Raw genomic sequence first — 22,900 nt, 5'->3', positions numbered from 1 at the left:
CTTTAGAGCATCGACGAGGAACGACTGTCGTGTCACTGTCCCTGGAGTATTCGTCACCAAAACCAGTGGAAAAACAATTCCCTCGACGAACGCGATCTATAATTCCACGGAGAGGACCACCACTTGGTCCTCGATCCTCGATCGTGCAGAGTTGTAGAGTGTAGGAAGAATCTCAGAGGCGGTTCCCGTCGCCACAAAATTTGCAGATATCTTTTTTCGTCTTGCGTGTGGGCAGACACGTGTCCGATTCTGTCCGGGTTTCCCCGGCACATACGGTCAAGCCACCGTAATTTATGCACACAACCAAATGTCGTTTTGACGTTTCGGTCACCACGTTTTATGACCATTCGTATTGTTACACGCGTGTGACTCGACTAAATAATACTTTCAATCGTTTGGAAGATTTTTGAATTCTAAAACGAACCTTTAATCAGTTAGATATCAACTACATAGTAATTTCAGTTGTTTGAGAAATTTCTGAATTGCATAAATGAACCTTTAACCGTTTCATCGTCAACTGGATGGTATTCTCAATCGTTTGCGATATTCTTACAGTTGTAAAATGAACATTTAATCGGTTAAACAATCGACTACGTGTTACTTTCGCTTATTTGACAGATTTTTGAATCCCACAGTTGAACCTCCAATCGCTTAGTTACCAACTGGTTGGTGTTTTCAATCGTATGGGAAATTTGTTTAATTCTAAATGAACCTTTAATCGCCTAATTAAATAGTTCACGTTCGAAATTCAAGTCGCTGTTGTATAGTAAACTATATAACCTAAAGGCGTTGTATGCAATGATATGCTAATCTTTTAACCCCTTTCAATAGCATGACCGTATGAACATCTATTTCTATTGAATCATTTTTTATAAGAATAATATTAACCTACTTATGTGTAAAAAGCTTAGGAGATATGTTAATTTGAAAACGTTAGCAGACATTTTTATTTCTATACTGCGAATTTGTACTTCATTGCTAATTCACTTCACCACACCATGCAAATATATTCATCTACGTGCATACAATATACTTCGCTGCACATTAGCAGATTATAGTTCTATTACTAACCTTTGAAATGAGAAAGGAAATTAGTATTGATTAGTTTTTTATTCTCATGAGGAAAAATAGAAACTAGCGACAGATATATGTAAGTAGATTTCTCGGTAAGCATGTGGTAATAGAGATAGGCAACGTATGTAATTTTCGAGTGTTGATGCGTACATGTAGCTTTATAACGCTCACACGCATCTTCCTATTCTTTGCATCATATCAAAGGATGAGAGAGAAAATACCAATACTAAGGACAATTTCTTCGAAACTACACCATTTTTTTAAAGAGATAACGTAATCGCTTTGGCAAAGAACCAAAAGTCATAGAAAAATGTAATATTTTACGATTGTTTTAAATAATGACTTTTAGCCTTAAATGGATTAATGGTTCTTCTTCACAATGGATCAATAAATCAATAAAGGATAATATATAATGATGTATCTAAATTAGTAACCGACATGGATATCAAATTAAAAATCCGCGTAAGATTTCAACAATTATTCAGATTCTGACTAAACAAAAAACGCAATAGAACAAAATTCCGTTGAATAATCGCAGACATTAGCAACGAACATGCGAGACGATTAAGAAATATGATGCAGCTCTAACGATCAGAATCTCAAGCTTATTTTGATTGCGCAAATTAGAAGGGAAATCCTCCGTCAATTACGGGCGATGATACAGAGACAAAGGAACGTGGGAGAAGATAAAATGTCGAGGGAACTCCGTGTGGAAAGACGAATAACATGATTTTGAAAACGTGTAGGCAGCGAGTAGGAAAAAGAGATCAGTGCTCGGGGTGATTAATCGTAGTTACGCGTAACAAATGAGAGTAATGGAAATCGTCTGAGGACAGATTCGAAAATATCTCAATGACGAAGAACACGTGATTTATAAGTGAGTGAAGAGTTGTCACGTGCGAAAGCGGCCTCTTAAAAACGAAATTGACGAGTGACGAGTTAAAACGAGTCAATGCGAAAGTAGACGAGGATATAGAAAAACTGTGAAGTTGTAAAGTAGTGATTTATGTCCGACATTCTTCGTGCACTGAAAAATTTACGTTCCTCGGAAATATGTGTGGAATATGTGTGGAAAAATTGTACGAAAGGAAAAGCTACGCTACTCGATGATTTTATCTTTATTTTTCTTACTTTCTTTCTATTTACTCCGTTGATATACATTTGCTTTCTTTAACTAAACATGATTTTAAGGACATATATTTTACAACAATTTCATTAACATTAATTAATGTAATTCGATATACAACAGTTAAAATAAATACAGAATAGTTCATTCAAATGAGTTCTTCTTGAATGAAATATTTAATATTAAAAAGTTAGTATTAAATCTCTAGTGCACACAATATTTAATATCACCTTGAACAAAAATTCTATATAGATATCTAATTTACTAACTTGTTATTTCTTCCTACAAAAAATCTAACAACTTCCTATTTTTTCTACAAAAAAAACTAATAACCCGACTTTTCCTTACATGTATTTAACATGTCTGATTTAATTATCACAAAAACAACAACTTAGTAATCCATTTTTTCTATACAGTCTAATAAAGAACAAACATGAAAATACGAAGATAACATTTGAAATTCTAAACAAAAAAGAAGGTGAACTGAAAACGTTAGGAAAGAAATAAGAATATATTCACGGAATCAATATAATAATATGTTTGGTCAAAGAACGGTTATTCAAGGAAGAAAAGGTCCGAGAGGAAAAGAATTCTCAGAAAACTTTTTAACGAAGGATGTTCGTGTAGCTTTCACTTTCTTCGAGTAGCGGGGTGAAGGAAACAGTGGCTATACTAATTCAACGGCCAAAAAAGGGCCGGAAGTCCCACGATCCTCCAGGGTAATGCACACATCAAGAGGACAAAGTTTAATTCGATCCACTTACTTTATAACGACTATCATGCGAGCTTTACTACTTTGCATTTATACAGTTTGCTTTGCGGGCCACGAGATAATAAAACACACTCGGATATATTAATAAAGCGCGATATAAAGACCATCCATTAATGCGGAAGATACATATATGCAAAGTGAAAAAATAACGCGTCAATTGGAGAAACACTTTACGTAACTACATTTATCTGTTTGATAAGTTCTTTGTACAAAGGGATTCTGAGAATCGTTTAAGCAATTCTTTGAAAACGATACTCTGATTTAAGAAGGATGGGGCGAACAAACAAATTCCTTTTATTCTAATATTCTTTAAGGGACGGTCAATCATTGTTAAATAGATATTTGAGATCCAATTTGAATGTTTATATTACTGTAATAGTTTTATGAATCATAGACATATTTTCAATTGTTTCGTAGATCTTGTTTATTAAAACGAACGTAATGGTATTAGCAATATTAAATATCTCCAAAATTATGTAAAAATAGAAATGATACAGTAACACTTTTGAAATCATGGTATGGCAAATAGAGAACTAAAATATTCAAACTTCCGGTGTTGCAATACTCTTAATGCAATAAAATCAAATCGCAAAACTTCTGAATGCTGACGAAACTAATGCGAAAGTAGGGGTTTTAAAAACATCTTCATTATCAAATGATATGCTCTTTAGACGAGGACTCTTTTTCTCGATTTCTTTGAAATTGATAAGAGTTTTACTACCCGATAAATCACGCATAGATTCATTCAGTAATCCAGTATTCAGGGTTAAGAAACAGCAATCATTCATGAATCTTTTGGCATACAAAAAACATTTGATATTCCAAAACATTAAACTGAACATTTATATTCAAGAACCCAAAGAGTTCATATTTTTTCATAAACACAATTTACAAAACAATTAAGACACACAACTATGATTCATTGAATTATAATAATACATGTAAAAATTATTTCCCTATTCAACTACCTCAAAAAGAAAACCTTGTCTGTAATAATATAAAACAATTAATTAAAATAACACATTAATCCTGTTTTTCTTCTCGTTTTTTCTTCATTTCTATATCCCTTTAGATATATTCTCTTCATATTTACGAAACTTTATTAACAAGAAGTATGAAATATACAGAAAGTATAAAAAATGTAAATATAAATATATTAAATACTAAAATCAAATATTTAACCACTACCTATACTATGGTAATATCTATTTATCTCATTGTGCTATTTAATAGTGTCCCGAGGAGAACAGCAGGATTAAATTTGAAAAGTTGTCTCCTTTCGTGAAACAATAAAGACAAGTATACAAAGACTCCATCGTGGAATTTAAATGTTCGTGCACGGAACGCGTAACGCTAACTTGATACGTGTCTGAAGACCAACGACAAAACAGTCAAAAGATAATTACGAACGCGACATTTTCGACGAAAGGGCCATCCCTATGTCACAGACGTTGTAATTAAACGCTCGTCGTGGTTACCTTACACATGTGAAAGTGTTGGATAATTAGAACGATTAACTCCGAATCCTCTCCGAAAGTTACCAAGCTGAAATCTATGACCGCAGCTGTCGAGAAAACTAGCTCTTGTAACGCAGCTGAATCTAGACTATGCGAAAGATAATAGGAAACGGGTCGCAGAGAAAGAGCAAGATGGATTAGTTCCGCAAGTACGCTCTCATTTAACGCTGTACATAATCTGTTCTCTCATGTGATTCGATAATTTTCATTCAACGCTGGAAACGTGATTATAGTGATAGTCTTCGAATACAAATGTGTTTCGGAATAACGCAATACTGTTATGTAGAGTATTGTACTACATTATAACATATGCAATATTTATTATCATTGATACGTCAATTGAAAATATTTTTTTTCGTTAAAAATTAGTTATTATATGTTATTTACGTTGAATATAATATTTATATTGAACAAAAGTGATAGCAATAACAAAAAATTAAATAATACAGATTCGTATTTTAATTTCTATAAATAATTAATTTTAAGTTCTGGGTCAACAATACGTTAATCATTTTCTCTTGTTCCAACACAATAAATTGGTATAATAATTGTAATTACTAATGACGATCTACGATGTACTGTCGTATACACATACGCTTGTGGAAAAAGCATGCACTATATCATACACGTAAATGAGACAAAAAGAAATTTACTGTTAATAATATATAATTAAAATGCAAGTGAGCATAAAAGTTGGCAGGCAATTGTAAGAGAGCGTAATAACACGTATACAACAACATTCCTATACATTAATGCTTTTCAAAACGCCATTCAGTATGTTCTGTCCTTATAAAATATGACGTATTAGAATAACCGTTTCTATGTTTCCATATTAAAACGTAAACAGACTCGGACGCGAAAGAGCAAGTCAAATAGCACGATGCATATACAGTATAGGTTTCAACCTATTCGATCGCTTCAATAAACAAACTATTTCCCACGATTAATATATCGTCTCTCGATTGGCTAATAAAGTAGTATGTTTAGGATTTTTGTAGGAATTGGAATTAAAGTATTCTATTTCGAAAGTTCACTGGTAATAAACAACTTTTAAATAAGCACCTAACCTACAAGGACCACGATGGAAAGAACAAGGCAATAAGCGATTGTTTTTTCACTTACTTGCATGCTGTCGGCCGAAATAATTTCTCCAGAAAATCTGCGAGCCAATTCGATACCCAAACGTGATTTTCCGCATCCTGTAGATCCCAAAATTGTTAAAACTGGCACACGCGACATGTCGAGCTCTCTACGATCACTTATAGTTACTTGAAACTGCGCATGCGCAGCCACGGTCTGCGTGTGCTTCTTGTTCCGCTCACCCAGCCATGAAAGCCAAAGGCGGTAGATTTTGAACGGACACTTACGACGAGTTACACTTTCTTACTCATTTCGTGTCAGTTATGATTACTGTATTTACTGCACAGATATAATTCGTTATTATTAATAAGAAAATATTTCGTAATATCATTGTATCCTTGGAAACTACGTTACGATTGAGGTCTCATTCATTTTTTATTGAAAGTTATATCAGAGCGTTATCTGATATTTTAAATATAGTACCATTTAAATATTTGGCTAATGTTATTCTACTTATAACCATTACACTTATTAATAATGTATTTATATTATATTTATATCTATAATACTATTTTCAGAGTTGTATTATAATATTAATACTACTATTCTGGTCCCTTAGATGATTTGATACAACAATAGTCAACTAATTATGTAATTGTTTTATATTATTGTACGTGTATTTTGGAGTTGTTATTTTCTGATATGATGTTACTCTTCAAAAAAGATAATTTCCATATGTATAGTAAATTGTTGTATAATATTACAAAGCATATTACAATGGAAATAGTATAACTTTTACAATTTTAGACGCAATCAAATACGCAATTGACGACTATCCATGTATAAAATCACACTCGGCTCTTTCATATATATTTAGCTGATTACGCATACGATATAGATGAACCGGAGCATAGATCTGTTTGTTGTCACCACATTGCAAAGCATCATTAATCATGTCTTTGTATAAACAAACATTTTCAGTGAATCCTTTGCCATTTTACATTATAAACTTACCACACTGCATGGTAACTTATATAATGTACTAACCGTTATGTAGCAATAATTGAACTTCGACGACATTGTAAATGATTTCATTAGCAGTTTAATCTCCAACACGCGCTCTCGTACTTCGTATAATTTTATTCGCTGATAAGATGTCTAAAAAAACGCGTGTTACATGCAACCTATACTTACCAGTGATATTCTGTTATCATTAATTCGATCAGACGGCAGCAACGTATTACATATGTGGCGTCATATGTATCATAGCTAATTCTAATCCATATTTCGAACGATCCAATTAAACACATCCCAAAAATCATTCGTTATTTCAATCCACAAGAGATAGCGTTTGGGCACTTGTTATATCACAGGTTATACTTTCGAGATAAGGAGTGTAAGATGTACATATTATAGTTTATACAGCTGACTGGAAGGCTCATCGACTGGCTAGATCCACCTATCGACGATTGATAACTGCTGATTAAGTTATTATATTTATATATATCCCAAAGATTTCTAAATTCAATAGTTCGGAGACCTTCACTATTTCTGTTTCTAGAGAATAGATAAGAAATAAAGATTCGTCACATAAACATCGCACCGATATTTACCATTGATACGATAATATATAAAAAGATCGCAATATACAATTATGCCTATGATATTCGTTCAGTGCATACTTTGTATCACGTGAAAGACAAACTTAGCGATTAAGCATCACTGCCAAAATTTACTGTACGTGTAATAATGTATTATCTAACTATATTCTTCTGGATATATATGTACATATTATTTTAAGTGTATATTAATAAAGTGCATGCAAAAATGGAAGAAAATAAAATTATTTAATTAAATTGCAGACCATTTGAATTAGTTATCGTCCACTAAAATATTTAAATATTTGTTTCCTTTTATTTAAGGTCAATTTCTACTCGCTCGAAATAGACACTGTTTACAAATTATTATCTGGTAGGTTACATCGTTCTTTACGTTTCTATTGCATAATATTCTCTATTAGCATTTATAGACACTATTTACCAACCTACCGTCTATGTAGTACGGTTAATTACGTGTCGCCATTTATTTATGAGAAAAGAAAAAGTAGTTTCTGATTTTGCTCTGCCTTCAAGAGCGTTGATAAGATAACACGGTATTGTAAAAAAAAAGTAACCTTACCTGGTCGTGGGAGATCTCAGATAATTTCTATCTACATGAACTCAGATAATTCGGCCATTAAGATATGTTGGATTTTATCCTATAATAGGAAGGGACCAGCCACTGATACCACCAAGATACGCTTATTTCGTGGTTAAACGTTGCTTCTGCTACTAATTATCGTAGTCTCATCAATATCTGCATCCTTGTTGATAATGTAGAACATCATTTTAAAGAGAAGTTCAAAATATTATCTTCCTGGATATGTGTTGAGAGAATTAATACTGCTACACGCATCTGGAATCTTTTTCTTTTTTTGTTTAGGATTTAATCTAGTTTTATATCTTTTCTGTTTAACTTAGGAAAGAAACTGAGATTGTTGCAATTGATTTTTCCCATATGTCTCTTTCGAAAGAGTGAAATATTCATTGCTGTTACCATGTGATCATAGTTAAAGAATAATTCATATAAAAAGAAGCATTAACTACGTATTATGCTAATCTTATTTCAGTTTCAAGGAAAACTTTAGCAAATTACAATTAAAATATACCATCAATTAATGCGATAAAAGTATTGAACGGAAGTTGTCGTAATCCGCAAAACTCATGTGTTAACATTAGCACACGTGTTCTCATAAATATGCATAAAAAATTATTATGATATGCAAAAAATAGCTATAAATAAGCAATGGAAAATTTTATATTCAAAAGTGGCCCTGCTGACTGGCGATTTCTTCACAGTTTTGTCAATCTAGACGGACGTTTAGTAGACCAACTTGGAGAGGCTCGATAGCCTTTAATCTATCGGCCGTAGACTTAACATCTTTCGAGATTACGTAATCTCTTGTTCCGTTCTGTTCTTTTACCAAATATCATCGAATGCTTATATTTTGAAAAAGATACGCTTTTAGAATGACGTTCTTATATCTACACAGACACTCTTTGTGATTTGCATGAACTAAGTGGAGGCTTGTGTATCTTAACAACGTATAAATTCTATAGAATCCACTGTTTGAAATACATACCTCAAATTATGATCTTTCTTGGCTCTAAATTTAGATGTGAAGTTAAATTTTGCTTTAGAGAATTCAAATGAACGAGATAGAAAGCAAAATGATGATACTTATTATTATCAGGATTATTAGAAAATCCTTCCAAGTCGAATCAAGATTGTAGAAATTTCGAGGACGGTTCGTATTTGAATGCTGTTCTTATACGAAAGCGAAAAATTGGATAACTGGAAAATTTGAATACTTGAAACTTCGATAATTAAGTAATTCATTTATAAGCTATAATAAATCACGCTAAACTATGATTATATAGAGCAAAGATACGTGATACTGACTTACGATTTTGTTTATTTGTTGAAAATGACGTGAGTTCGTGCTCGTCATCCATATGCAGATGCGTTAGTTACAAGAAATAGTAACTAGAGGATGATCCTAGTTGCAATCGATAGATTTAATCTATAGGCTTAAGATGCTTTTTTGCTTTTATCCTTAGTTTTTTGTAAGCGCGTGCAATAAAGGTTTTTTGGCACAGAACGGTGTTATAGATTTTACCATTAAATAAAATAATAACTATTCTGATCTTACCTCCGAGTATAGAAATAACAACATTATTATTATGCAGATTCTATTATCCGCTATTCACACTAGCTTTAACTATCTGATATCCTCTTATTATATAAAACATAGGTACATTAAATACGAGTTAATTGCACGAAGTATACGTATGTATGTAAGACGAAAGGCAATAGATTCAAATTCCTCGGAAGCTGGAATCTAAAATTTTAAGAATCAGGGGGAAATGATGGAACAAAGTTTCCTCGTAGCGGAATCACGAATCGTCGAGGCGGGCAATTTGATTTATAATGAATTTTACACCCGATAAAGGTTTCCCGACGATTTCGCGTTCAGTCGTCTTTTGTGGAATCCTGGATTACGCGTGGTATTTCGGAGACCCGTTATATATCATTCGCTTTATTAGCCCCGCGGATGCGTGCACGTTGCCTCTGCTTTCCATAATTCTCGCATTTAGCCGCCTAATCGCGGCTGGCCTGTTCGAAATATTCTATTGACGCAACTGCACGGGAACTTTCCACAGGAAGCGCGAACGTTGTGAAGGTAGAAAGAAAGAATGCTAATCGAAATCAACGATCGAGGGCACGAGACACACGACGTAAAGGAAATAAGACAGGAAGAAGGAAGACTTACGGAAAAGAGAACGATCGGCAGGGAATAACTGAAAGGATAACGAGAAAAAAACGGATTAAAAGGGGAGAGAAAGAGCTGAAGGAAAGAGAGCGAGGCGGGGAGCAAGCGTTATAAAGGAAAAGAAACAGGAGGAATAGGAAAATTGGAGAAGAAAAATAGACAGACAGGAAATACGCGAAATTATGAGAGAAATAAAAAGAGATAAAGCTATCCAGCGATAAAAAGATTAAATGGGAACAAGGGGTTGCGAAATACGCGGATGGAACAGAAAGAAGCACGGGGAAAAAATTGAAAGAAGAAAACAAGGGAAAGAGGAACAAAGTGAAAGGGAGTAGACGGGGTGAAACAAAAAGCAAAGTAGAAAGAAAATGGCAGAAGAGGAGAAAATAAAGAGGCGGGAGTTGGATATAAGGGAAGGAACATTGCAAAAAGGCTAAGAAAAAAAGAGAAAACGCGTATCTGATCGGTAGAATGGTTAGTTTTGGTTCGTCCGGGGCGTATAACGCCGCGACTACGGTGGCTTTCTCGTTAAATTTCTGCTCTGGCTTACCTTCTCCCCGGCTCGCTGTTTCGGATGCATCCCAGCCGGCCATTATCTTGCTCTTTATGACGTCGAATTAATTCAACGAGCGAAATAAAGGCTCGTAAAACCGGTGCCGGTCGTCGATCGTACCGTTAATCGCCATAACGTGATATACGGTATGAGTGAAATGAACCGGATGACTGGAATTCGATTATATTCTCCTTTTTTCCCTTTTCTTTTGCCATTCTTTTTTTCCTTCTCCGATTTTTGGTTTCGTGCCTCTTTCGACCCCTTCAGCTACCCTCGTTGATAGCATGCCAACGCATGTATCTTGACAGACACGTTACTATTACTCGATCTTACGAAAGGAAAATGTCCCCTTGAAGACATAGCTTTATCTGGTTCATTATTTCGTACGATAAGGATGCTTTCGAACATTCTTCTATTGCTTGCGATAAGTCACTGGTTATGAAAGCTAGTGATTAGCGAACTATCAGAAACATATGAAACAAACTTTTTTTTCACCCCGCAGCAACTTGTAATCTTTAAGCCCTTGCCTTATTATTTGCTCAATGGCTACACATCCGAGTTTTCAGAGCGACTAACGTAAAGATGATCAAAATATTGTACGTAACTCGATACTAACGATCTTCGATCTTACGAACTAAAGATAGGAATTTGGATATAGGATCGAAGGGTATAAGAAAAAAGTAGCAGTTTCGAATAAATGATAATATTTTTATTGATATAATAAGATAGTTCGAAATATAAATGTTGAGGAACTGTTTCATTCTTTTTTCTGAAAAAAAGAAACATCGAAGACTTTCTTTTTGCCTAATTTATCGCAGTTGACCACTAATGTAACAAAAAACCAAAAATTCCTAATATGCACATCACTCAAACTTATATTGCCGTCGTACAACTTGATTACTAAACGATAACCATCGAGCACGATCTTTATCATTTTGTTGTCCATTTCGACTTAACCAAAAACGATCGTCGACCACCAACAACGCCTGGAAAACGGACGCAATGCCGCTGAGAAAGGAACAATTTCGCTCGCGTACGATAATATATTTCTATGTGGACGAAAACGGAACCAAAATAAGAAACGAAAACGAAGCGTGTTAGGTACGCGAATGACCTTTTTTATCTCCTTTTCTTTTAAATTTAAGTACAAAACCTATTCTTTCCGTCCATTCTTAGTTTTTTCTTTCGCTATCACATTCTCTCTGTAACACTTTTTCCATCACTCACACTCTACTATTTCTTAGTACAAATAAGCATATTTTTCTTGTTTCCCTTTTTCAATCTTGTTTCCTACTCTCTCTCTGTCTCTCTCTCTCTCTCTCTCACTCTGTCTGTCTGTCTATCTTTCTCTCTCTTTTGCTTTTCTTTCTGTTTCTTTCTCCTTTTTTTTTGTTTTTTTTTTGTTTCTTTTGTTTTGTATCATTCTTGCTGTACAAAATCCACCCGTCCATCCTACCGAAATGGTGAGGGTTACGTCGTTATATAATATGCAAATAGTAAATAAAGAGATATAAATATTACTTCTAATATTACTATTTAACTTGTGGAATAAATATTCTTTTTTCATTTATTATCTTCTATCTAGTAATATAGCATATACCGTATACACGTACACGTGCATCGAGCACACGGAATATCAAATATGCGGGATGCGTATACACATGTACGTGTACACCACTAATCTTGTCATAGTGCTGTCGTATAAACATGTCTTAATTCTTCGCGATGCGCTTCGCTTATCGTTAATAGTTCCATCTTCATTTTCTTTTTCCTTTTCTCCCAGTCAACATGCGTATGTGTATGTGTATGTATGCGTATATATATCTATGTATTATATAAGGTCAATGTTACGTAATTGTACGGGGGTGACTTTTACGTTTCGACGATTCCCCGACAACTTCCGATCTCACAGTACACAACCGGAGGAAGAAAAAAGTGAAAAAAAGAAAAGAGACCGGGGCGGTAATGGGAATACGAATGTTGTCGGGGAACGACAATCACGATCGTTCTCGGTAAAATCGTAAAAATCGTGACGTTCCCTTCCGCTTACTACTTACATTCAACAAATCGCTCGAGGTATAGGTACAAGTGAACTCTTTTTTTTTTTAATTTATTTATTTATTCATTTTTAATAAACGAGGTGGGTCCGGTTAACTTCGTCTATTATCCGCGAGATCGGCCGATCACGAATCCTTAAAACGTACGTATGATAAACGTAAAAAGAAATCCAGGAAAGCGTCTCGGTGGAAACGAAACTCGAGAAGCATCCATTACACGCAGATACCTTATCGAATATTATTATCGTTAATAATTAATATTAATATTATCGATAATATATTATATTATTAGATAAAAGGTTATACAGTATATGCTGTTCTATATGCGTATATGATTATTATATAAAATGTATAATATAATATATTATATAATATTATATATTAAATATTATTATCATATAATACAATTACAAGAGAGTAGTATAATCGTTATTTACCGTTAATAGTTTTTAAATAATTATTAACAGTATTGCTCGATAATCGATAATAGTGTAGTTAGATAGTTAGTAAGCGAAAATCCTATACGATTATATCTACCTACTGTCTGTCACGAACTTTCCACCTGTCCTCTAGCAGGACCAAATCTTCTGTAATATAAAACTCGCGCTCTTCCACCCTCTCAAAGGGAGAACAAAATTTCCACGTTCTTTTTATTCATAAGCGTTTCCTTTAAAAAGCGAGATCTTTATCTCATACGGTCGGAACGTAGGGTCCCTCGATTTACACATTACGCTGTTTCTTATCATCATCATTATCGTCATCATTTTTTTTTGTCGTTTTGTCCCTTTTTTTTGTTTGTTTCTTTAAAATATCATGATTACGTAGAAAGCTTGTGTCGTCGAATGTCGCGAGAATCGAGACGAAATTCCAACGTACGCCACCCCCGGTTTAAAGCGGCTAAGTCTCTGTGGTGCGCGTCCGTCGAATTAAACGCGACCAAACAAGACGAAGGACGCGCCCTTTTCGGTTTCCATAGAATACGGAACAGATTCGTCGAGTAAAAACAACGAATAAAATAACGTTGAAATTTATTGCCTCAGTACCGAAGAAAGAAAAGGTGTAATAAAATAAAATAAAATAGAATAGAAAAGATACAAGGCGTCAAAAGACTGAAATATGAAAAGAAAATTTGTCTATATTAAGGGAAAAATGATTTCGAGAAACGTCCTTCGTCTTCTTCGTCGCGCAACGACGAACGTAGTTTTCAGTATTTTTTTTTCGCTTTTACTTTTTTTTTCTATTTTTCGGGAATCTGGTTTTCTTGCAAAAATAAGAGATTCTATCGGTCTATATCTGTATATAATATATATATATATATATTATATATATAATATAATATAATATAACATGAATATCGCAGTTCAAAAATCTGTATATGGGGGTTCCCAATTTATTTTCCTTTATGTTTCCTTTACTCCTATTTCATCCCGGATTATATATACGATCCCCTCTCGTTTCCCCACCCTATACAAGGGGTCATTTCGTTGTCTAGCTCTGGTTACCATCCGCTCGTCGACATAATTAAACGTTTCTGTCTCATTCGCTCCATCTTCTCGTTCGATTTCTGTCATTCTTTCCCATTCACCCCTTCTTTTCGCTCGTGAGACGGTTTCCAGTAGCAACGTCATATAAAAATAAAGGGATAAATAAAAAATATTGTTTTGCTTTGAATAAAAAACCTAATGTTACATTTTAAGTATTCTCGTCGAGAACCCATCCCCTCCCCCTCCCCTGAAAAAATGGATTCGTCACGCGCAACCAGAATTTTCTCTTCATCCCTCTCTTTCGTTCTCTCTGATACACGTTCTTACCTTTAAAAATATTAAAGGTCCGATACAACGTGATACACGGTTTCTTAATAGCAAACTATATGTACTTTACTAATACACATACATAAAATGCTCCATCTCAGAATCGTTCAGTCTCACTCTCGTATTTTACCATTCGTCCTCTTTCACACATACACATACACAGACACACTCATTCGATCACTCATTCACTCACTCATTCACTCATTTGCTTTTACTATTCAATTTTTTCTAATTGTTTTTTTCTTGTTTTCTACACATTCGTATCGACATACTTGCGCACAGCGGTAAAGTCGTTCTTGTGGCATTGTTTATGCGTGCATTGCAAAAAGAATGAGCGAACGTGACGTTTACCGCACGTCATAAATCAAACGAAACAAAAAATGATATAAAACGAGGGAAAAACTAAACAAAGAGAACACGGGAGAAAAGATATAATGCGTAATCGTTTAAGCACGATATTGTTGCATTTGGAGGAGGGGACGTTCTCTGCATGTATGCACGTATTTTATAATTAACGACTGCACTGCACGCGTGTATATGTAAAAAAATTTACAAAAAGGAAACACCGTGGACGCAAGATTCGCTGGATCCGAGGGAACGCGCAAATTCAATTATTCTAATTATTCTCATGAGTGTGTATCTCGAATTGTTAAAACAAAATGAAAGAATAAAAGGAGAAAAACGAAAAAAGAAAATACAACATATTTGTGTTCCTGGTGCAGAACGCAGAACTCTATGTCGGAGGCGAATCTCATGCGCCACGTCGAGTCGTTATTATACAATGATAACAGTATTATAATAGTATATAATTGCCTTATCCTTTCTTAAGCTACAGCTACGTCGATGCGCGTCGCTTACAACGCATAATGTTTCGTACACGACACCTTTCCTTTACACAATTAACTATTATTATTATTTTAGTGTCTATGTGGCTAGCAGGTACGTTTGCACTCTTCAAAATCGCCGTAAAAGATCGGGGAACGTGTTCTTTTTTCTCGCAACATTATTCCTTCTCTTATATTATATTAGTTCATAATCTTTAAAAATGCTAAATAAATTCTATTACTAGTTCTCGGCCCCTCTCCCGATACGTTTGTTTCAAATTCACCGAAAATATCGTTCTCGCGACATCTGTCATTTCACTCTCAGGCTTCCGCTGACTGTTAACAGACACGATTTGCGATATGTCGCGGGGATTGCATAAAATTTTCGAAAATTTCGAACAACGTGCCTTGATCTCTAAAGTTTTCAACCCCGGCTCGTCCTGACGCATGATCGATAAACGCGCGTAAAAATTCACACCGACATTCGAAACGATGGAACCTGAACCCCGCGGATAAACGCGCAAATATCTTTATGTAAAATCACGAAGGCGTATATAATATTAATATTTCCTTTTAATATACATACATATTTATATCTTATATATAAGAAAAGAAACGGAGGAAAATAGCTCTCCGTTCCTCGAAGCCTCAATCAACGCGTGTACCCGGTCGGCTATCGTCCCGAACGACAATTCGTAGGATAAAAAGCGTCGCATGGACTAACCAGGGGGGAAAATCGTGAAGCAGGGAAAAAGAGAGATCGAAAACGAGAAAAAAAGCACGTTTCCACGATCCAACAGCAAGGGTCACTCTCTGAGCAATTTTCGAAGAAATGTCTTTGTCGAGAGAAGGCCTAGAGATATTTTCTAGTCGATCGAAGGGAGAAACGAAAAAAATATACATATATGTATATATATATATATATGTATATCTATGGTGAAAAACGAAAAAGATACGGGAAAATAAAACTAAATAAAAGAACAGGAAAAAGGGAAAGGAAGGAAAAAGCGTGTAGTACAAGGAGAACCAACCCTAGTAAAAGGCGTCCCTTGTATTTTGAGCTACATGTTCGGATAAATATTAAGAAAGAAAGAAAAAACAGGAAAGTTAGTCGTTCTTTTCTAACTAATGGACAGTCTAAACGCATCGGACTAAATTCGGCTAAAATAACGCTCGGTTAAATCTGCAACTATGATTCCTCTTTCTTCCTTTTCCTTTCTCTCGATCCACCTTCCCTTCTCTCATAATTTGGCACAATATAAAGAACTCACAGGTCGGACACACGAGCAAAAGTCGAGAAAAAAGAAAGCAGAGAGCTGCTATAAAACGGGGATTCGCTATTTTATTATTTAGCGTGACGAGAAGGCTACCGTCTTGTGAAGGCGAAATCTATTGCGAGGTATGTATATTATACATAATGCTATATATATATATATATATATATATATATGTATAGATAGATATATATATATAGTTGAGTTTCATTTCGTCGCATCAAACTAATGAATTTCTCATCTTCGTTAAAAGCGGAAGAACTTCAAAATCGTGGCCGATATAATGCTACACTATTCTTTTTCTCTTTTTTGTCTGTCGTCCTATTTCGTTATTCGATCAGTGGCAATTCGCGCATACGCAATGCTTACGCGTGTCCAATTCAAAACGCGCGCCCAATTTAAAACGCGCGCTCAATTCAAAACGCGAGCCCAATTCAAAACGCGAGCCCAATTCAAAACGCGAGCCCCCTTCGACGAAATTTTGACGCGCAGAGGAAGAGGAACGTTATATTTTCTTCTTTACTCCATTCCCTGATTCTCTCTTATGTACACGTAAAATACATGTTGTCGTGCGAAAAGATTCCCAGAGACCAAATTTGCTTTTTACTTTTCTTAATACGGTTAAAAATTAAGGCGCCTCTTATTATTATCCTGAGTATGCGAACAACGTTGTTTTCGTTAATTAATCCACTTCGTTCGTTTATAAAAAACATTTCCTCCATGTTTTATTTTCTTCTTTCTCCCTGATTCTAATGTTTGTTGTCTTTTGTTTTGTTATTGTGTTTCTACCCGGTAATAATATAATATAATAATAGTTCCTGTAATCGCGTAAATCTTTTTCTTTTAATAATTATCGTCATTGCGATCGCAGGTTAAACGTATAAAAATCTGTCGCAAATAGAACGGGGAGCTACGCCGTAGAAAAATGCGTCGCGGGTGTAAGTAGCTGCCCGAAACTGTGGGATTCGATTTGTAAGGCCTTTGTGCATATTTCGTTCGGTATTCAAATATTATCTCGTTTTCCTACGATGAGTCGCTAGTCATATTTCCCCAAGCATAAAACTTTTCTTTTTTCTTTATCTTTATTTTTCGACGAGGAAGCCACGTCGTCGGTCATTATGTATGTAAAGCGTATGGTAAAATGTTTTTTCTTCAACTATCTTTACAGATAGATTTTCATAAAACTAGATTTCAACGTTTATCGTACTCGTTCCGATACTCATTTCGAGAAACTTTCTGAAAGACACGCGAATGAGATTCCGTGGCGTCTTTCATACTCGGGAGCAACAATTAAAAAGAACACGATTGAACCGCTGCCTCGAGAACGAAAAAGAAACAAGGGATTTCCAGTCAAGTCCCTTCGACTACCCTTTGAAACGAACTCCTCGACGTTGAATCCACAATCTCACCCTCCTCTACTTTAATATACGCCAGCCGAAAATGTTACACCCGTGGTTCCTGAACTGTTGCATTATTACTGCGATTAATATGCGTACCATATAAATTTGAAGCTAATTTGGGTTGCGATTCAGGTTTCAGGTCGTATCGTCGATTAGTCTCTTTAATTAACCTGTATTCGTATGCGTGTATAGATGATTGCCGCGTGTCTCGTATGCGATCTGTCCGTACATGTATATGCGCTATTTGCACGGTATTATTAGGTGTGGTGTATAAAATGTATATGTGTATATGCGTGCGTATACACGCGTTTTAGCGATCGTATATTACAACGCCGAGTGAGGAATGACGAATACGTCGAAACATTATTTCCGGATGCACGTGCACACGCTTTCGGACGTAGATTCCCAGAGAGGCCGATCTCTCTTTACGTCTTTGCATTTCGTACGCGTCCGTCCTGTATCGGTCAATCAGTTAGAACTGCTCGAGTCCTCCCGACCACGCTGTCATCGCGACTTTTTAATCCTCTTTAATTTCGTCCGACATTGTAGAGCGTGCGTTCTTCTCACTGGTAGCCCTCTCTCCTCTCCGAGTATATCCGTTCACGATATTAACTCGTGTTCGTAGTCGCAAGGTGGCCACGCGTAATGGCAATACGTACGCGAAGGTGTGGTCATTAGAATATTTGCGTGTAATACAAAATTGTGTATGTTTGTAATATGTATGGGGAGAGGGAGTATATGTATATATGGTACGCGTGTGTATATCGTGTGTACATAAAGGTACGTATGTATGTACGTATATGTGAAAAAGCTTTTATCTATCGAAAGATTGTTTCTTCCGGTCGTTGCTATAACTTCTCCGTTTACCGTTTCTTATTTCTTTATATTTTTTTCTTTTTTTTATCATTTTCTATTTCTTTCAATATAGCCCGTAAAAAGTATGTATATAAACGAATACTGTTACCTACAATTGTAATGAACACATTATTTTGCCTTTTCTATATTTTCTTTTATTCTCCCCTCGCGAGGGCAATTCGCACTCGCTCCTTCTATAAACACGTCTTCCGGTATATTTCGCGATCGGCCGCGACAACGACGTATTTTTTTTCTTTCTTTCTCTGAAAGCGCGCGTCCATATATTACTAATATTTAATCCTCCTGATTTCTTTTCGATTTTCTTTTTCTTCTGTTAATTACAGCATACATAGACATATATTTATATATATTTTTTTCATCGTAATATATAACAGCAATAATATAATCCCTACCATAATATATTTTTTTCTCATCTCTGTTGCCGATCATCTAAATCTAAATCGTCACCAAACAACGTAATCTAATTATATAGATCGCGCGTCCGCAATCAATTGAACATTACACGAACGATCCAGTTTCTCATCGTCCGTGTGATAAAATATCCATCTTTCCTTTTTCTTCCTCTCTAAAACTCCGTCGTTATTATTATCATCATCATCTGATATATTATATATATTTATATCGTAGTAGAATTTCAGAAATCTTGTTAATCTGTAAACTCGTAATTATAATTATAGTAGTAGTAGTAGTAGTAGTAGTAGTAGTAGTAGTAGTAGTGGTAGTAGTAGTAGTAGTAGTAGTAGTAGTAGTAGTAGTAGTAGTAGTAGTAGTAGCGTAGTAGTAGTATATAGTAGTAGTAGTAGTAGTAGTAGTAGTAGTAGTAGTAGTAGTAGTAGTAGTAGTAGCAATAGTATTAGTTTTGTGGTAGCAGTAGTAGTAGTAGTAGTAGTAGTAGTAGTAGTAGTGGTAGTAGTAGTAATAATAATGGTAATAATAATAATAATAATAATAATAATAATAATAATAATAATAATTGGTAGTAGTATTATTCTTCTCCCACCCAAGTTTGTCCCTCCCTCTCGATCTATTTTTCTTTCTCTCTACCCTTACGTACTTACACGCTTCAGCGTCTATAATTTGCAATGTACATGCATACATGGCTATGTATTATTTATGCATGTTTATATATTGTCCTATATATGTATGTACATTATTTACACGCGTTTAAAAAGCGTATTCCGCACGGATCTTAATCAGATAAAAAAGATTTCCTTCTTGTTATAAAACCGTGTGTTGCCGTTCAGCATCCACCTTAACGAACGTGTACCGTGTACGAAGGAAAACAAAAAGTCCTAAATACAAAAAAAAATGAAAACATGCTAATCGAGGTTAGTTTTCTCTTCAACCTTTACAATCTCTTGGTAGCGCGAGATCCGACGTCTCTTCCTTTTTCCAACTCCTGACGTTTCTCAGCCGTAGAAAAGCTTCGAAACCGAGCACAGATATCGGATCGATCGTTTGTATTATAAAAACGAGAAATGATAGAAAATAAGAAAGTGAACAATTCGATCCTTAGTGTCGAGTTTTCAGCGCCCTGTCTACTTCTTTCTCGGATAAGCTAGATACCGATGATCGTTTAACAACAAAATAACGATCTACCACGAAGGTAATATTCTTTTCAGCCCTTATTGCACCAGTTTAGCAGCCTCGGCCACACCTCGCATATAAAAACTGAACATTACCGTGAATAGGCGCTCTCATCCACGAAGATCGGTGCTTCGTCGATCTTCGTGGCGTATTTATCTGCGCGAAATATCATGGAAAGAAGGAAACAGTGGCGCGAAGAAAAGGATGAAAACTACCTTTCATTTACGAGATTTTGTCGTTTGTATCCGTTTTGCTTTCATAACCGGATTAGAAGAACGAGGAAGAAGGGTAGACAAAAGATGACAGGACTTCGACCTTAAACCCGAATTTCGCTAATATCGTTACGCGTACCGAAATGATCCGAAATGAAGATGCATCTGATGTATTCGTAACAAAAAACGAAATATGTGTGTGTGTGTAAGGTACCCGACCAAATTTGGAACATTATCTCTTGTAGTATGCGTGTATGTCTACAAGAGGACTTCTCTTCAGCCCACGGCACATACATAACGCGTATGTACTTAGGTGCAAAACCGTCTCTACCTACCATCGTTTTGTGACTCATACGATCTTTCACCTACTTGCAAGATTACCAGAATACAATCACTCTACTATAGAACGCGTTTAGATTCATGCTAGCGAAGGCGTGAAACGTCGAAAAACGTAAAGATCGCACAGCGATCATCAATCGATCGGTAAGTAACTACGATTAGCGACGCTGTTAAAAAAAAAACAACGCGAGATTGCAATGGAGAAAACAATGGAATTCGATAAGGAAGATATTTGTGAATAGGTATTGTTAACAGACCAGTCATCTATGGTTTTTCTTTTTCCATGTTGAATGGCATTGTCGAACACGCAAGCTTTAACGTTCATCGATTTGATTCGACGGTTTTGCTCTCGATCATATGAGATAATATTAATGAGACTTGCTATAATTTCAGAAAATCTTCAAATTATAGAGGATTGCGAGGGAATATAACAGTTCTGAAGTCACACGCGTAATTGTGCCTTTGCACTGTTCGATTACCAAACCCTGCTCGATAATGCGCAGTCTGTAATGAATTTCGTTTCGATCGTGAATGACAATACCAGTACTGTAATTATAAGGCGTATCATCTTTGTATTGTTTAAATGGCAAATCTGTCAAACTAAGCAGGTTTATCTCTCGACTATTTCATACAAAATCGCTGGATAAAAGCAAGCAGCATCACGAGCAGCTATTTCTTTCGTATCTTTATTGCAATTTATCGATATGAGTTTTCAAAAAGAAGTCGCATTTATATTGTTTTCATTCATTTCCCAAAATGAAAGATATAACTTCCAGAAACCTTCAGGTTCAGTTTGAAATGCGTCCGGCGTTAGTTTCGAACCGGTGCAACTAACGTCGGATAACGTTCGATAATAAGCCTCGTTTTCTCCTCCGTCGCATGATTTCGCATCGCAGAACGAAATTCCAAACAACGACGAGATATCGAAACTGATTCGAGGCCGATTCCAACCAATACGTCGAGACTTAGTTATTATCAACAATCGTAGTTCTGTTCATTTTTTGGCCTCGTTGATTATCTCGACTCGCCCAAATGCATGTTTTACGTGAAAGAAAAGCTCGTGTATACGAGCGTATTATACAAAACGTGCAGAAACGCTGCAAAATGCGCATAAATAGCGGACTGCGGTGTCGTTCGATCTCGTCGAACGTTTCGAACATCTTCATGAACTTAAAACATTTTCTCTAAAATATATATAACATTCCCCAGCTCGGAAACCGGTCTTAGTCTATAACGCGTTAAGATGACACTGATCGAGAATTCGAAGGATTAAAAATGGAATTGACGCTATTCGCGACGATTCAGCCTCGTAAATCGTGAATTTTTCTTAATGTAACATGTATGTGTTATTAACAAAAAAAGAGAGAAAAACAAAAACTGAAGATCTATTGTCGATAACGTTTTTCTCTAAACTAGCTAAACTCAATTTTGCGTTCTCTATAGATAACTCGTGAATTTGGCCAAAGCAATCTACGATCAATTCTCCGCCTCTTTAGTAACTTGCCATTCGAAGTATCTTTTCTATAAACATACCTATACGTATAAATATTCTTTCGAAGCTGTTTGCGTCGGTTCTTCGATTTCTTCCAGCACTTGATGCCGATTCGACGCGAACGGTATTCCTTCTTCGTTCTCGATACGCATTCACCCCTTCATCCACCCCTTCGATTCTCCCTTCGGCCTAACTTTCTTTGTTCTTACGCAAGTGTCTATACACAAATATACTTAAAGTTTCTTCTATGGTAAAACAGATTTTAAAAAGATTCGGTTTTCCCATATCCGCCCAAGTGAATCACAGAACCACAACACAGTATTTTTCTTTGTCGATGACCAGACCAGGCTCTTCTATGTTCTTCAAACAGCGCACTCTGACTCTCCGAAAACACGTTGTTTGAAGTGCTTCTTCCCCGTCCGTCGCGCGACCGAAAGTGGATACCCAGATCAAAACAGACAAGGCGGGCGGTCTTTGTCATTCGCGTAAAGGCATTTATTTTCGATAATAGCGTTCGATCTCGAAATCGCCGAG

At 35.6% G+C, this 22,900-nt stretch overlaps 1 protein-coding gene across 2 annotated transcripts in view; it reads right to left on the bottom strand.

Annotated features, from left to right (window-relative positions):
* Nucleotides 1-5,806, bottom strand: part of LOC117212308 (tRNA dimethylallyltransferase) — a 117,049-nt gene extending 111,243 nt beyond the window's left edge. The window contains exon 1 of one of the 2 annotated variants that reach the window (XM_033457018.1): nt 5,612-5,806. In XM_033457018.1, coding sequence (XP_033312909.1) covers nt 5,612-5,728 — 117 coding nt within the window. In that variant the 5' untranslated portion in view covers nt 5,729-5,806. The remainder of the gene's footprint in view (nt 1-5,611) is intronic. The other variant, XM_033457008.1, reaches the window with a different exon arrangement.
* Between the last annotated feature and the right edge of the window lie 17,094 nt (nt 5,807-22,900).

The sequence above is a fragment of the Bombus bifarius genome, unplaced genomic scaffold (assembly GCF_011952205.1).
Source record: "Bombus bifarius isolate JDL3187 unplaced genomic scaffold, Bbif_JDL3187 scf7180000007970, whole genome shotgun sequence".
NCBI lineage: Eukaryota > Metazoa > Arthropoda > Insecta > Hymenoptera > Apidae > Bombus > Bombus bifarius.
This window is presented reverse-complemented; position numbering and strand designations above follow the sequence as displayed.